General features: G+C 40.4%; 1 protein-coding gene across 2 annotated transcripts in view; it reads left to right on the top strand.

The window, feature by feature from the left end:
* The window catches only part of HCN1 (hyperpolarization activated cyclic nucleotide gated potassium channel 1), a 310,582-nt gene that overhangs the window by 252,010 nt on the left and 43,541 nt on the right, over positions 1-15,031 (top strand). For both annotated transcript variants that reach the window (XM_019532033.1, XM_019532034.1), the window contains exon 5: positions 10,629-10,775. In XM_019532033.1, coding sequence (XP_019387578.1) covers positions 10,629-10,775 — 147 coding nt within the window. The remainder of the gene's footprint in view (positions 1-10,628; positions 10,776-15,031) is intronic.

Below are 15,031 nucleotides of genomic sequence, written 5' to 3'. Positions count from 1 at the left end.
AAAGACTTTTCATCATCTATGGAATCAAATCTTTCCAAAAGTTAGGAAGCAATGATGTTCCAAAGATAGTAGATAAGTAATTTATCAGAGCTAAAGTGGTTTATTACTCAGGATACTGTTAAAAGTGTATAGAACTTTTTATCTCTGAGTTACCAGTTCAGATTTGCCCAAATTAGCAAACAAATCCCTTATATTAACAGCAGAAGGTTGTTAAAATTAGTAAGTATTACAATATGAATATAATTTGTCATAAAATATGCTCCTAATGTAAGACATGCTGTTTGGAATAGTAGATACTGTAAATATTTTAGCATGGATTTTTAATAACATTTATTATAGTATGTTCCAAAAATATCGTGTTATATAAATATTAAAAAGCTGTATTTTGAAATGACCCGTTCCTTGAATTGTTATCCAGGATAGCCATGTGTGTTTAGGTTGTAACACTTGGAAAATTAAGCAAAGGAAAATGCCTCTATTTATGCTAATGTATTAAAGATAAAGCAATATATGAGCTGAGTATTTCTGTAGGTTATAAATCTTAGCCATTATCATTTAAATGATCTTCATCACACTGACTACATTTGCATTAGCAAAATCTGGAACTGAAAGCCTGTTACTACACCAAGGTTAAGGTAGTTTTCTGCATTTCTATTATAAACCACTGAGGAGTTTGATAAATAATAATAGTCATCTTGGCCTTGCATTTGACAACTAAATCCCTCAAAAGTGTTTTTCCACATTAGCCCCTTTTTCCACATTTTCTCCATTATATAGGTTCTTTTTAAAATGTATTTAATTCTAGCAAGTTATGTGAACTTAAAAAACATAACTGGTAAAATTATATAACTTTTAATGTAATCCCTCATCTTAGTACAGTTGAATAGTTCCTTTTATTTCCTGTTGATTATTATTATTATTATTTGCTAGTGCTTGTGCTACACATGCAAATAATCTAAATTTTAAAATGTATAAATACCCACCAATGCTCTTTCTGTGTCATTGACATATTAGAGGTGTTCTGAAATTGTGCATAAGATGTTCCTTGTCCACTGCAGTTATTATATTTATAATTCAAGAGCTATTCATATTCTTCATGCTATGCAAGAGAAAAATAGTGAGACCCATAGGACTAGGATCTTTATACACATGCATATGGGCACTCTATTTTGTTTAACACTATTAAAATAATATAAGTAATACAAATTTCCATTCTGAAATTTCAGGGGATCAAATACATTCAAACTTCCAACATATATATTCATATAAGCAGAAAATATAACCATATTGTCTCACATATGCCACACATGTTTTCCCTAAAAATCCCCCTCCCCCTCCCCCACCGCCCCCCCAAATTGGGGTGTGTATATTAAGCAGGGAAACTGGTTTTCTGCCCTAGATACTTTGATTTCACTCCATGGGGTAGCAGCTCTAGTATTGCTATTCAGGCAACTGAGGGAATCAGTCGACTTAATGATTCATTGTTCTTCATCCACAACTGTTAACAAACATATCTCCTTTTCAATGGTCTCCATGTTCCACTAATCAAGCTAACCTTTCCTATGGAAACATTATTGTCTGCCAGGGCTCCTGGGAGACAGTAATCTTGTCTGCTAGGGCTTTTTTCCTATTTCAAAGCTCTTTAGTTCTTTGCAAGTAATACTGTAAGAATGATCTTGTGATGGTCCAGAAATTATTGGAAAGTCAAGGATTTCTTTGCGTGATACCTTTAATTGGACCAGCCATTGGCGACATGTAGGGAGTGCACACAGGTACACATGCACCCCCTGGAAGTGCCAGCCACAAAACCAGAAGTGCCAACAGAAGTGCACTTCTGGTCTCACTGTTGGTGGTTCTGGGCTCAGCAATCAGCCACTGGGGGACCTCCCCCCCAGCTGGCAAATGGCCACAGGGCCCCCCCTCCCCCGTCGGTGATCTGGTGCCCCCCCCAAACTCAGGTATCAGACTCAGGACTGGTATCAGGAGGCACCAGTCACTCATGAGACCGACCACGTAGTTGAGATACAGTTAGACAAGGTTTTCAGTGCAAGACATTCTTCATCAGGTCCATGATCATAGGAAGCCAGGCACAGCATAGTGAAAAAACAACAGAGGGGAGGGGATGAGACAGAATCTCAGGGGTAGCAAATACACAATTAACTGAAGAAAAGGACTTGATTACTAAGAAATAAAGGCCTATCAAAAGGGAGCAGGGTCATTCTTGCCTTTCTCTAGAAAGAATTCAGGAGTTGGATAAAATATAATTTCAAAATCATAGGGTTTTCAAAATTATAGGGCCCGCCCATGAAGACCAGTCTTCAGCAGCAGATAGGGTTTTACTTAAGCAGGTAATGGATGGTGAATAAGCTGAAGATAAGGCGCCATCTCTGTTCTTTACAGCCATAAATCCAGAAAAGTCTTTTTTGTTGTTGTTCTTTCTGCCTTTCAGAACAAAGTTGTATATCATATTCATGGGTGTGTCATATATGAAAATAGAAGAAAATACATTAATAAAACATCTTTTAGGAATCATTTTTTCATATATAAGGATCAGTGTATATGCATCACCTTCCAGATATAGTTACCCAAGACATTCCTAGATACTTAGGACTTCAGGGCTTTGAGTTTAACCAGCAGCAAACCCAGGACTGGTTCTTAGGTAAACATGATTAACTACCCCACAAAAAATGTCACCTCAACAAAATTTCAATCCTAGTTGTCTGCTTGCATTTTCAGAATTATTTTAGTGACAGAAAAAAAGAGAAATGTATACTATTTTTCTAAAAGACCACATTTATAGGGTCTCAAACATTCATGAGCAAGGTATTTTCCAAATTATCAGGGAATTTAATTAGTAATGAACTCAGAACAAAAAGTAGCAGTCCATTAATGGAATTTGCTTATAGTACAGAAGTAATGTGCATAAGGAGAAGCTGGATGTTTTTGGCAACCTAACTAGGTAATATTTTGAAAAATCTGAATGTTAGCATTCAGTCCTGCAAGATGCTGAGTGATGTATGTACTTAACTTTAAACACGTATGTGCTGAATTTTCTATGATTCTATATCAGTAGTTTCATAGATTCCAGTAAATGCTATTCATGTAATTCAAGCTAATTTTGTCATCTGATGGATCAGAGGTAGAGTAATTGGCACTAGGGGTTCAAATAGAAGTGACAGGTTTTGCCTGATCTGGCCCCAGAAAGCAGCCTACAGACATGGCCAAACAGAAGTGAATGGCTGCAGACTGCCTTAAAAGCGCCCAATTCCATGAAAATCTGAACCCTCATTACATGAGGGTTCATATGAGCACACTCCAAAACATGCGCATTCTGTAATTTGTTTCTGTGGAGCTCCCAGTCTGTCTCTGTTTTCAGAATGGGATGGGGGAAAGACTATGGAGGGGTCTGGGTTTTTATCAGCCAGCCAGTGCTGGAGGGTAGAGCAGGTGGATTGGAGCCCCGCTGAGGTAGGGGGGATCCAAACCATTCACCCCCTCCTCCAGTGCTGGCTGGGGAACCCTAAGACCGAGCTCCCTCTGCTTTCTTTCCCCACTCCCATTTTGAAAATTAGTGTTCAGTTTGGGAGGAGGAAATGGCTTTGCTATAAAGACCAGGCTTCAGGCTTGCAGCAAGCAGCTGGAATCCCCAAGTCCTGAACCCAACAGCAAACTTCTGCTGTGTCCTGGGGATCATTACAACTCATACCACTTCCTGCAAATAACTATAAATTGCAACAGGGAGCTGCTCTTCTGTCTGCACCCTAGAGCAGTTTGGGATTTGTTTTTTTAATTGCTGTTGTAGAAATACCAGTTTTCCAGCTTCAATACATAAGGTATCATTGAGATCAAAAACTTAGTGGCTTTCAGAAATGGAAAGGTATTTGTGTGTAATGTGGGAGGACTAGTTTCAAGTATGTCTTTGGCTCATTTGGAGCAGGGCTGGCATCTGGGTCTTCCAGTGTTCTAAACCCCAGACATTTAGGAGCTTTTTGATGGGTTTTTTTTTTTCTTTTTTACATGCAGTTTTGTTCCACTGCAGCAGAAGCCTTAGGCAGACTCCTGATAACAATGGCACAAACATATTCCACTTGCAACAACCTGAGAAGAACTTGGCAGGACTGACAAGAAGCAGAAAATGTTTTACAGTAGAATTTTTAAATTTTACTTAATCTTTAATTCCATTTAGCCTTCACCCCCATTTTCTAATTTTTCTTGTTAAATGCCAGAAAAATCACATAGCTTTTCATTTCAAGAAAGTAGTGATCACAAAGCAAATAAAATGTCAGAGTATTTAAAGAAGGCTGGAAATTAGTCCTAAAAACATTGCACTGCATCATACATTGTGTGTGTGTAAAGAATAATACTCACATATATCTGTAACACTGAATTCATTTTTGGGCTCCTAACTTTCAAAGACATATCAATGGAATGGTCAGAGGTATACAGTACATTTTACCTTTGGTGGCAATGCAAAGATGGATGCTGTTTAGTATCAATTAGAGATGAATATGAAGCCTGAATGCTAACGAGACTAATAATGCTATTTAGACTGTATTTATTTTTTCCCCCATTTTTCTTAGTTCTGGGAGCTATGGGCTTGAATCCCCTCAAGTTAAAGACAGCCTAAAAACTAGGTCTTGAATATCTTGGACTAGTGCTTTAACCACCAGACTGTTATACAAAATGTGTGGGCTGAGGCATGCCCGCACTAGCTTGTACTTTATGTTTGCTGAACATTGTTTCAAACTCAATATTGTCAGTGTGCTTTAGGCATGCTCAGAGCATGCCTACTACCTCAGGCCTACCCCCAGGAACTTAGGTAGGGTTTAGGTTGATTTATCTCTAGATCTCAACAAAACTTGCATGAAACTGAGGCACCTACCTGCTCAAACTGGGAGGTTCTGTGCATGTATATGGGCACCTGTATTTAGGCATTTCTAGATACTTTCAGGACAGACTGTAGGTGGTGCATGGATGTAGGCACATAAAGCTGGAACAGGGCAACCGGAGCTGTCTTTTGTGACTGATTGTAGTAACACCTTATGATTAGCATGTATTCATTTTAATTGATGTTAAAATTAGCACATGCTTTGAACAGTTGCACATTAAGAATTAATACACCCTGTAACATGTGCTGCTCTGACCCACCATTATAGGGCTTGTGAGCAGGTTGCATGGTCAGCTTTCCTGCTCTCAGGGGAAGGGTAGGTGGCTCATATTTCATAGGCATCAGGGCTGGAAGGAACCTTGTGAGATCTTCGGGTCCATCCCCCTACCCAAGGGGTGGGAAGTCAGCTGGGATCAGATCACCCCAGCAAGATAAGCATCCAAGCCTTTCTTAAAGATATCCAGAGTAGGTGCTTGCACCACTACTGGGGGGAGTCTATTCCAGACTCCGGAAACTGAGACATTAAAGAAGTTTTTCCCTATGTCCAATCTAAACGGTCTTCCAGCAGTTTGTGACCATTAGACCTTGTCTTCCTGTAGGGTGCGCTGGTGAACAGATGTTCTCCCAGTTCAGGCAGCCAGCGGCTAGCAGGGTCCCATCAGGCCTGCCAGCCCCTGCCTGCCATGAGTGGGTTCTTAGCACCCTCTGCCCCCTCTGCCCACTAGGATCACCTTGTCACTGTCCCTCCTACCTCCTCATGCCTGGGCCTCCCGCTCTGCCCCATCCCAGCCTTCATGGATCACCTCTACACCCTGTCCTCCCCCAGTTTACCTCTGGCTGCTGACACTGTTCCAGAGGAGCAGGCACAGAAAAGGTACCTGCCTACCTGGCCACTGCCACTGCTTCCAAGATGCTACTGCTCTCTGCGTTGAGCTGAGGCTAGAAAGCAGTGGCTATGGCAGGCAGGTTCCTCTTCCCTGATTGCTCTGCTGTGACAGCACTAGTAGCTGCCAGAGGGGTGGGAAGGTGGGATTTTGGGTTCTAGGGGGTGATGGGCCCTCACCTGTCCAGATCAGTCCCACCACACTGCATGACACATCCCCTGCAACCAGGGCCATCCCTGGGGGGGGGGGCGTGAATTGGGGTAACCACGCTGGGCTCCATGCTTTGGTGGGGCCTGTACTTTGGGGGGCCCTGTAGAGTGAGGCAGAGCAGTGGCAGCATGGAGCTGGACAGAGTGGCTGCTCCATGTCCAGCCACGTGCTACCCCCTCCCTGAGCTGCTGATGCTGTAGCCGCCATTGGTGGCAGCAGCTTCTTCAGGTCCACGGCCCAGATTGGAGTGTGGGCAGGGTCCCACATGGGCTGATTTGCCTCAGCCCCACACCCTGCTCAGGTCAGCTCTGCCTGCACCCCTACCCCCCCCTGCACCCCAGATCCCCACTCACTGCCCACCCCCAGCTCCTAGCTTGTCTGCAGCTTCTGGCACTGTTCCAGTGGAGCAAGAAGAGAAGGGGAACCCACCCTTCACCATCACTGTTCTCTGAGCTGGGGTTAGTTTGGAGGGCAGTGGTGGCAGCAGTGACAGTGGCTGAACAGGTGGGTTCCCTTTCTTGCTTGGTCCTTCAGGAGAGTACCAGCAACCACAGGTGATATGGGAGACACAGGGGGAAGAGGCTGGAGGGTCAGAGGGGGATCCCTGGGGTGGGGGAAGGGAGAAGTGAGAGAGTCCCAAGGGGCAGGCGGATGGGGCGGGGGGAATCCTAAGGGGCAGAGAGGTTAAAGGAGGGAAGTCATGAGGGGTACGGGAGGAGTCCCGGGGGCCAGGATGAGCCTGGAATGGGAGCGGGGATTCTTACATTTAGGTGCTGTTACTGTGGGGGAAATTAGAGCGGCTGGGAGTGGTGCCTTCTGGGATACTGGAGGACTGCTCCTGACTGGCTTTGGGTCTGTAGAGCAGTCACACAGGACTGTAACACAAGCTGCCCAAAACCATTTAGATATAATCCTTGATGGAAGAGGATTATCTCTGAGCCACTCAGAGGACCCTTCACACATGTTTTCCTGCCCAAATATATGGACACGTCTGCTTGAAGTACCCATAACATGTATGAAGTTAATGTTCAGCAGCACCCTTAGGATTCTCACTTTTGTCTAAATCCTATTTAGACTCCTAGTTTTCCAATTTGGACCTAGCCCTTAATCTCTTTTTATCTCAGATTACTATTTATAAATAGGACATAATAATACCTAAATCACTTGTAGTATTGTCAGATTTAATCCATTTATGCATTTAAATCACATTTAGACCTAATGAATAAAAAGTAGTATATACGTTATTAGGTTTATTATTTTTCTGTCTAAAATTACTGTGTTAAGCAGAGAACCAGGTAGGAAGATGAGCTGATTTGTGTAGGAGAAAACTTCTATTCAAATACAAATTATTGAACTAAAGAGAGTGAACAGTATAAATTACTGGCAAAATAAATTGCTTTAGTATAAATGTTCTCTTGAAAGTTACTGCTGAGTTGTTCTCATGCTAGCGTACACTTTTAACTATTAGAAGAGTTCTGAGATTTTATTCTTTCTTGGTGTTCCTCAAGCATCCCAGGACACATAAATCATAAGTGATTTGTAAGATAATTATAAAAATACTTTGAAATAATTTTTTTCGGTGGCTGTATACAAAGTACACTGCTGAAGCTTTACTCATGATGGGGTAAACCAGTCATGAATACAGAGTCCAAGTTTCTCATCTGGGATCTGGTTATTTGGGAAGTTAAAAGTCAGAGGAGACTTTTGTTTTAACTTACAAAATGGTAGTGTTAGGAAAAATCTGAACTATTGTGTTCTCCATATGCTGATAAACTGGTAGCCCCCTAATCTATAAACTGGGTACATGTACAAATGCCATTAAGGTGACCTGATAAACTGTGGAACACTCTGTCCTGGAGTCTGCTCCTCCCAGTGTAGCATCTACATGTGCACCCAGGAGCAAAGCAGTTTAAGTCAGGGTGGAGCAGCCCTGGGCTGAAAGGGAGTATGAACGCCTAGCTCTGGGCTCTGGATGGTGGAGCTGGGCAATGGAGGGACTGACTGGGGCATGAGATTGCTAAAGTACATGGTTAGGCAGCAAGCAACCCCCACACTATAGCAACTTCATGCCCCAGCCAGCCTCTGTTGCCATCTACATGTGCATTTTGCAGGAGCAAAGTACTTCGCCATAAGATAGTACTATCCCCTTTAACTCTGCAGTAAAGCACACGTGTAGATGCACCATCTGTTAGCCTCGTACCAAGGTCTTAGTACACCATGTAGGATAACCACTCCACAGATGCTTAAATTCTGCAAAGCAAAAATTGGCTCCAGTACTAGGGGGAACACACTGGATTTAACAAGCTTATCTCATATTTAATTGCATGTGTAGGTATTAGAATATATATATGGAAGTACACCTGAGTTATACATTCTTTGAATTGCCTTATGGAGTCACTGCACCATATTTAAGGCTGTTTGGGACTTTTAATTTTAAGCAAATGTTTAAGGATGTTAAAAACATCTCACTTGGCATGATAGTACAAAAAATAATAATAATAATAATGTAACCTGGGCGATGTAGCTATCTGTCAGCTGCAGCGAATAATGGGAATCCAGGGAAGCAGACAGAGCAGAAAGCCTGAACAGATAAGGAGACAAGATACACTGAAGAAAGGATGTGAGATCTCCCACTTTTCTAGCCCCGCTTCCAGGATACCAAACCTAACTTCCCATTCCAAGCCTCAACCTCTGGCCCTCCTATAGGTTGCATTAATTTTACCTTAATTTTACATTAATATCTATGTTGATTTTAATTTTTTTTCCTGAATTTAAAATCACCCATAATGAAACATTTCCAATTTCTATCTTGGGAAGACTTCAACTTCTAACCTCAGTGTCAGAGACAGTAATAACACGTGCATTTTTCCAGATACAGTGTATAAAGTTTAAAGTTAAAGTAGAATAATTTTGTGATAGTTTAAGGAACTGTGTGTGTGTATATTGAAGTTTGTGTGTACAGTGGAAATTAAAGAGCAAGTTTAGAGGAGGGGCAAGGAGCTTGAGTGCATTTGGAATTTGTGATGTTTAGATACTAAGGTTTTGAGGTGCATGTTGATATTAATATTACTGTTGTTGATTTCCTTTATTTTTAATAACTGACTATGCACCCAGACAACAAACAGTTCTAGGGTCAGTTCAAGTAACAATACAGTTATTAAAAATAAAAGGCTTTTTTTAGCAATCTTCATGCAGCACTCAATAGAAACCAATGGCTAGAAAATGATATTTAGAGGTTTGCTTTTGGGAATTGGCTTGTAGATAAAGTAGATATTGCATTAGAACAATGGCCCAGGGGAATGGTAAAGGTTAATTTGTTTCTAAAAGCCTGTTTGTGCCAAAGTTTCACAGTCTCAGCCTTCAAGGCCCACTGTGTCTGGTGCGGGCTAAACAGGCTGGGAAACATGAACACTGTTCCATAACACGAGATGAGGGACTCTGTTACATTGACTAAGTTGCAGTGACCAGCTACAGAGACTTTGGGATTTCTGGTTTCGGTGGACAGATGAAATAAAGACACCAGTAAATGACCAAATTAAGGTGTGTGCATGTGATGGCTTTGTTGAAACAGAGGAATATGTGACAGAACAGAATGTGGGTAGTATGATGACCACAAGGAAACCAATCAATGCTGCCTGGAGATGAGAATCATCAGAGGAGAGAAAGGATACAAAAGGAGGGATTTCAGAACAGAAAAAGGGTTCCTGACAGGAGAACCCAAGGCCACCATGGACAGAGGGCGCATCACCAGCCTATCTAACCCACCCCACTTGGGGCGGGGGAGGCCTTGGCCCTCAGCCTCCAGGCTGCTGACTGCTGACATTCAAGAAAGAGCCACAGTTTGACGCTTGCATACTGGCCATATGTACCTTCCCTCTGATGACAGTTTTAGGACTCTTAGATGTAAAATTGGGGTGGAGAGAGGGGGTTACTGTGTTTTCCTTGCCTGCATTATTCTTATGTCCTATCACTATGTATCAAAATTCCTAGAGAATGCATGGTTGGTGACCACCCAGAACATGGTATCTGGCTCAGAAATCCAGTGTCAACATAAACCATTGGTAATGTGTACTAGTGATGAACAAGAAATTATCCATCTCCATAACTGTAACAACAGCAAGCACAATGTCATGATGCTGTATGTATGCTGCATGCTTAATGCCTGTTGTCAAGGACTAACTAACGATTTCCTTTATAAGGGATCATTATTTTAATCCCTTTTGAAAATAAACATCACTAAATATGAGTCACTAAATGGCTACACTGCATTTGTTATTTACAATGTGCATGTTTAGGTGGCAGTAATTGATATTTGTTTAACTTAATTCCATTGCCGCGTAACTGTTTTTATAGCTATGCTCTTTTCTTATGTTTTAACTACTGTTTTCTGCCATTTCTTCAATGTACTTAGAGTATCTTTTAAGTTATGTCCTATCAATTTTATCATGTTAATTCTGATTGTTCTAGTCTGAAGCCAACAAGCTTGTTTCTGTCATTCTCTGTATTCCATGAATATATTGAGTTCCTGCATATATTGTTTGCATTTGTTAAGCAACCACATGATTTAGTGCCTATTTTATAAGCACTTTAGATTGTGAAACAGTGATAGCAATCTTGTACAGACTTTCCTTTTATTTTTCTTACAGTATAAACAAGTGGAGCAGTACATGTCATTCCACAAATTACCTGCTGACATGCGCCAGAAGATCCATGATTACTATGAGCACCGTTACCAAGGCAAAATCTTTGATGAGGAAAATATTCTTAGTGAGCTCAATGATCCCCTTCGAGAGGTAAGACAAAACAAAAAGTCCCATGTGCTTTGGTTGGGTTTTCTTCCATTGGTTTCAGTACAAATACTAACTCTGCTTATAATCTCATTATAATTTCTCATACTTGTTGCCAAGATATCACATCATCTATAAACAGCAATCCATTAAGTGTCAGATACCCTATGTTAGGTTGCTGCATAGACTGTGAAAGTAAAAATTTGCAACCTTGAAGTGGCCATTGATCTAATCCATTTTATCCTGGATTGCCAGAGCCAGTATTTGGCCATGGAAGGACATAAGGGTATAGGAGATATTGCTTTATGCACCTAGTCAATGAGTAAGGGCTGAAAGTCTATTCATATTTATCTACAAACATAATTGAGAGATAAATCTGATAAAACCCTCCGCATGAATGCTAATTGAAAGAAGATGGAATTGAGTGGGTATGGGAGATGCCTTGGTGGCTAGAATAACTCCCTACTTGTGGGCTAGAATAACTGCTCAGGATAAGTGAACTCCTCCAAACAGGAGTGAAAGGGAGGAGTAAGTTGCTTCATCTCTCTTTGTACAGCAGTTTCTGGAGCTAAGCAGGTCTCCTTTGGGACAAAAAAGCACAACCCACTATTATTGCAAAAAGGCATAGTTCTTTTTCAGAGCATCTACACAGGACATTTACTGTGAAGTATACTAGATAGCTGTGCAGTAAATGTTGTGTGTCTACATGTGTGCCCCGTTAGGCTGAAGTAAACTATTTTACTCCACAGCAGGATAGTAAAAAACTCCACAATAGTGCACATGTGGATGCTGCCTCTGCTGGCTGGGGCATGAGGGTGCTTCAGTGAGGGGGCAGCCCGCTTGCTAGCCCTGCACTGGAGCACCCTTGTGCCCTAGCCAGCCCTTACTTAGCATGTTGGGTCTGTGGGGGAGCAGCTCTAGGCTGGCAAGCTGACTCCCCCAGGCCACCTGCCAGCCCAGGCTACATCGACTCAGCTCAACATGCTGCAATCTCAGGCACTTATGTAAATGCATGCTTGGGAGCAATAAACTCCAGTGCGATAATCACCAGAATTTTCATATGCATGTGTAGACATGCTCTTTTTAGAGAAAAAGCACATACTCCCATTTTTATTAGGGGTGGATGTAAATTTTATATTGAATACAAATGATTGGGTGTTGAATGAGTGGACAAAAAGGTTCCACAAGCAATAACTGCACCCTATATTTTACAGTAATAAGATTTGTGTATCTTTACTGGATAATATATGCCAGACCTATCAACATATGCATGTGAGATTGAAACACTTCCTAGTACCTTGATTCTCAACCAGGATGCCATGGCAGCTGTGGGTAACATGCAGTCTTTATAAGGGTGCTGTAAGGTGTCATGCAGGATTAACACTGTTAGGTGTGCAAGCACCTACACCTGATTCCCAAGATAAACCCAGAGGTTTCAAATAGGATTCCATAGCATTAAAAGCATTCTGATGGGTTGTGGTTGGAGTTCTTTGCAACTGAAGAATTGCTCTACAATTTTTCTGTGGTCAAGAAATAATTAAAGCTGAGAGCTAGCATTTTCTGAGGAGTGCCTTGAGTCTAAAAAGGTTGAGAATAGCTGTGCTAGTGACTGCTCTCTACATAAGACAATTTATAAGGATAGGGCTTAGAAGGAATTGGAGGAAAAAATGAAAAAGGGAAGGTTAAGAGAAAAAGAGAAGGAGAAAGTAGAATAGGAATAGGGGAAAGGAGAAGAGAAGAGAATGGAAGAAACATGGAAAGAGAAAGAGGGATATCAGTCATGTGGCACTCCCATCAACCTGTGGGACAACACTTTTAAAATTCCTTCCATGAATACATGTAGTACCATGAATACAACATTTCATAACCCACTGTAGGAAACAGCAGGACAGCTGTACAATTCAGAGCAATGTGTCAGGACGTATGTTTAGTAACAGTTGCATAGTACTAGAAGGATTGGACTAGATGGAAGCTCCTTGGTTGAGGAGTCCATTCCCCTGCTGGCTCAGGCAACCAAATATTATAATCCTTTCATAAACTGATCAAGTTCCATCTTTAGAAATGTTTTGCCCCTGCTACTCCCTGTGGAAGTTTGCCTATTTCTTTAAATGAGTCACATAGAACAGGAAAAGATTAATCTTTGGTGTTTTCTGTAGGTCCCCACATCCACCTTCCTGCCACTGTAGCATTGTCACTTGCCACAGTTTTTAAAAAAAATATTTACAATCTGTTTAACAATCTATTTTTCCCCATTAAAGAAGATGAGTTATTCAGATCTAGCTCATCTTTAGAGAAGATCCTATGTTTTATGCACTTCCAGTGTTCATATAAAACTTTCAGTAACTTTCCTAGAAATTCCCGTCTTTTGCCACAGGGAGAATATATTATCCTGGTTTGCCAGTTGTAGACACAGCAACTTGGAAGTAAAGTATGGTGCACTCTGATATAAATAACTTCTGGGTCCTTGAAATTCAAGTCAAACATTGTTTTCTGTATTTGTTATAAAATCTTCTCCAACTTCCCAAAATCGCTCACAAGAGGCTGCAAGACTTTCCTTCCACTGGAAGTCATAGAAATGTCAAGTACCAGCAAGATGCATGAATAGTATTGTTTTCACCCTGTAACATCGTTATTTAATTATCAGAACATAAATTCTCACATTCTCATTAACATTCCCTGTTTACTAAAGCAATATGTAGTTGAATTCCTTAAGTCCTAAATGTTTTTTCCCCTAAGTGACTTACCTCCCTCTATTGTTTGGTATTATTTTGTAATTGCACATTTCCAATTAAATGAAAACCAGATTTCATCTGGATTATTTTCATCTGGAAATAATGTAGGCTTTTTTCCTCTGTGAAAGATATTTCTCTACCAAGATTTTGCAGTTAGAGTGGTAATATTTCCCCCCCCACCCCGGGAGTATATTTATATTGTATCAAGTATGTATCTTATATTCTTCAGTTACTGTAAGAGAACAGAAACAAGCTTAGAAAGCAGAATCAGTTATGAGTAAATTTTCATAGAAAAATTGAAAAGGTGAAAGTTATGGACAACTGAAACTATACAAAAACAATGAAATATAACTGTAAGTTGCTGCTATGGCTGCTTTTATAATCATGCTGTACTTTCTGTGATATTTTTTGTTCTCCATATTGCATATGGATAAGTTATTTCAGCAGAACGCCTCTCTCAAAAGTTGCATTCATTTTTGGGATTGTACAATGTCCTAATGACAATGCAGCAGCTGTTCCTGGAAAAAAGCCAATATAAAATAAAAAAATGTGGAGAACCAGAGAAGCACAGATGTGGTGATAGAAGCAGGTTTCTCATATCCCACACCCACAACAGAATTTTAGAAGTAGCCCTCTCAAAACGTCTTAAAACACTGGACAGTTTCTATGATAGTTTTTCAGAGGTTATATTAACATTATTGCAGGCAGTTTTGTACTCAAGCTGTTTTTAGTGTGTCTATTCAATGACAAATTGGCTCCTCAGTTATTAAACCTGAGAAGAGCTCTTCTAGCTGTTTAAGAAAATGCCCTAGTATGTCTACCGATAAGTTTAACAAATACATGATAGCATGCATATTCTATTTAAACATTCAAGACTAAATATTTATATAATTTATGAAGTTTTTATTGAATTTGGCATTTCTGTGACATCCCTTGAATTTAAGGGATTAAATGTCCAGAATTTTAACAGAGTATGTTTATCAAGATGAATGTAGATTCTGATAAAGACGTTAAGTTAAAACCATGAATTTCTTGTGTGTAGTAAGCAGAACAAAAGAGTACACCAAATATAGCATAATTACAGAAGGAATATCAGCAATATTATTAATTTAGATAACAGGTCTACTGTGAATGTTTGGCATACAGTTTTAAAAGGCTCAGTCAAGTGAAAACCAACCTCTGCATTGTAAAAATAGAGCCATTTCTCCTTAACACATACACTCAGATATCATGGTGATGTATAATGATATACATTATAACTAATAATATATGTCAGAGTTGTATAATGGTATCTTTCTTCTTTATCTTTCATTTGCTTAAACTTTCACCTTTTGGTTGATTTCTCTGCAAAAAAAAAGATTTAATTTTTGAGTATCAGGAAAGTGGAAAAAGAAATGCTTTGTTATACATTTTTGCAAGACATGGCTTAAATCATAGATTTCATAGACATTAGAGCTGGAAGGGACCTCGGGAGATCATCGAGTCCAGCCCCCTGCCCAAAGGGCAGGAAGTCAGCTGGGGTCATAGGAT

Source organism: Crocodylus porosus, unplaced genomic scaffold, assembly GCF_001723895.1.
Source record: "Crocodylus porosus isolate Cpor-Errol unplaced genomic scaffold, CroPor_comp1, whole genome shotgun sequence".
Lineage (NCBI taxonomy): Eukaryota > Metazoa > Chordata > Crocodylia > Crocodylidae > Crocodylus > Crocodylus porosus.
The sequence above is the reverse complement of the archived record's forward strand: the minus strand, read 5'-3'. Positions and strand labels throughout refer to the sequence as shown.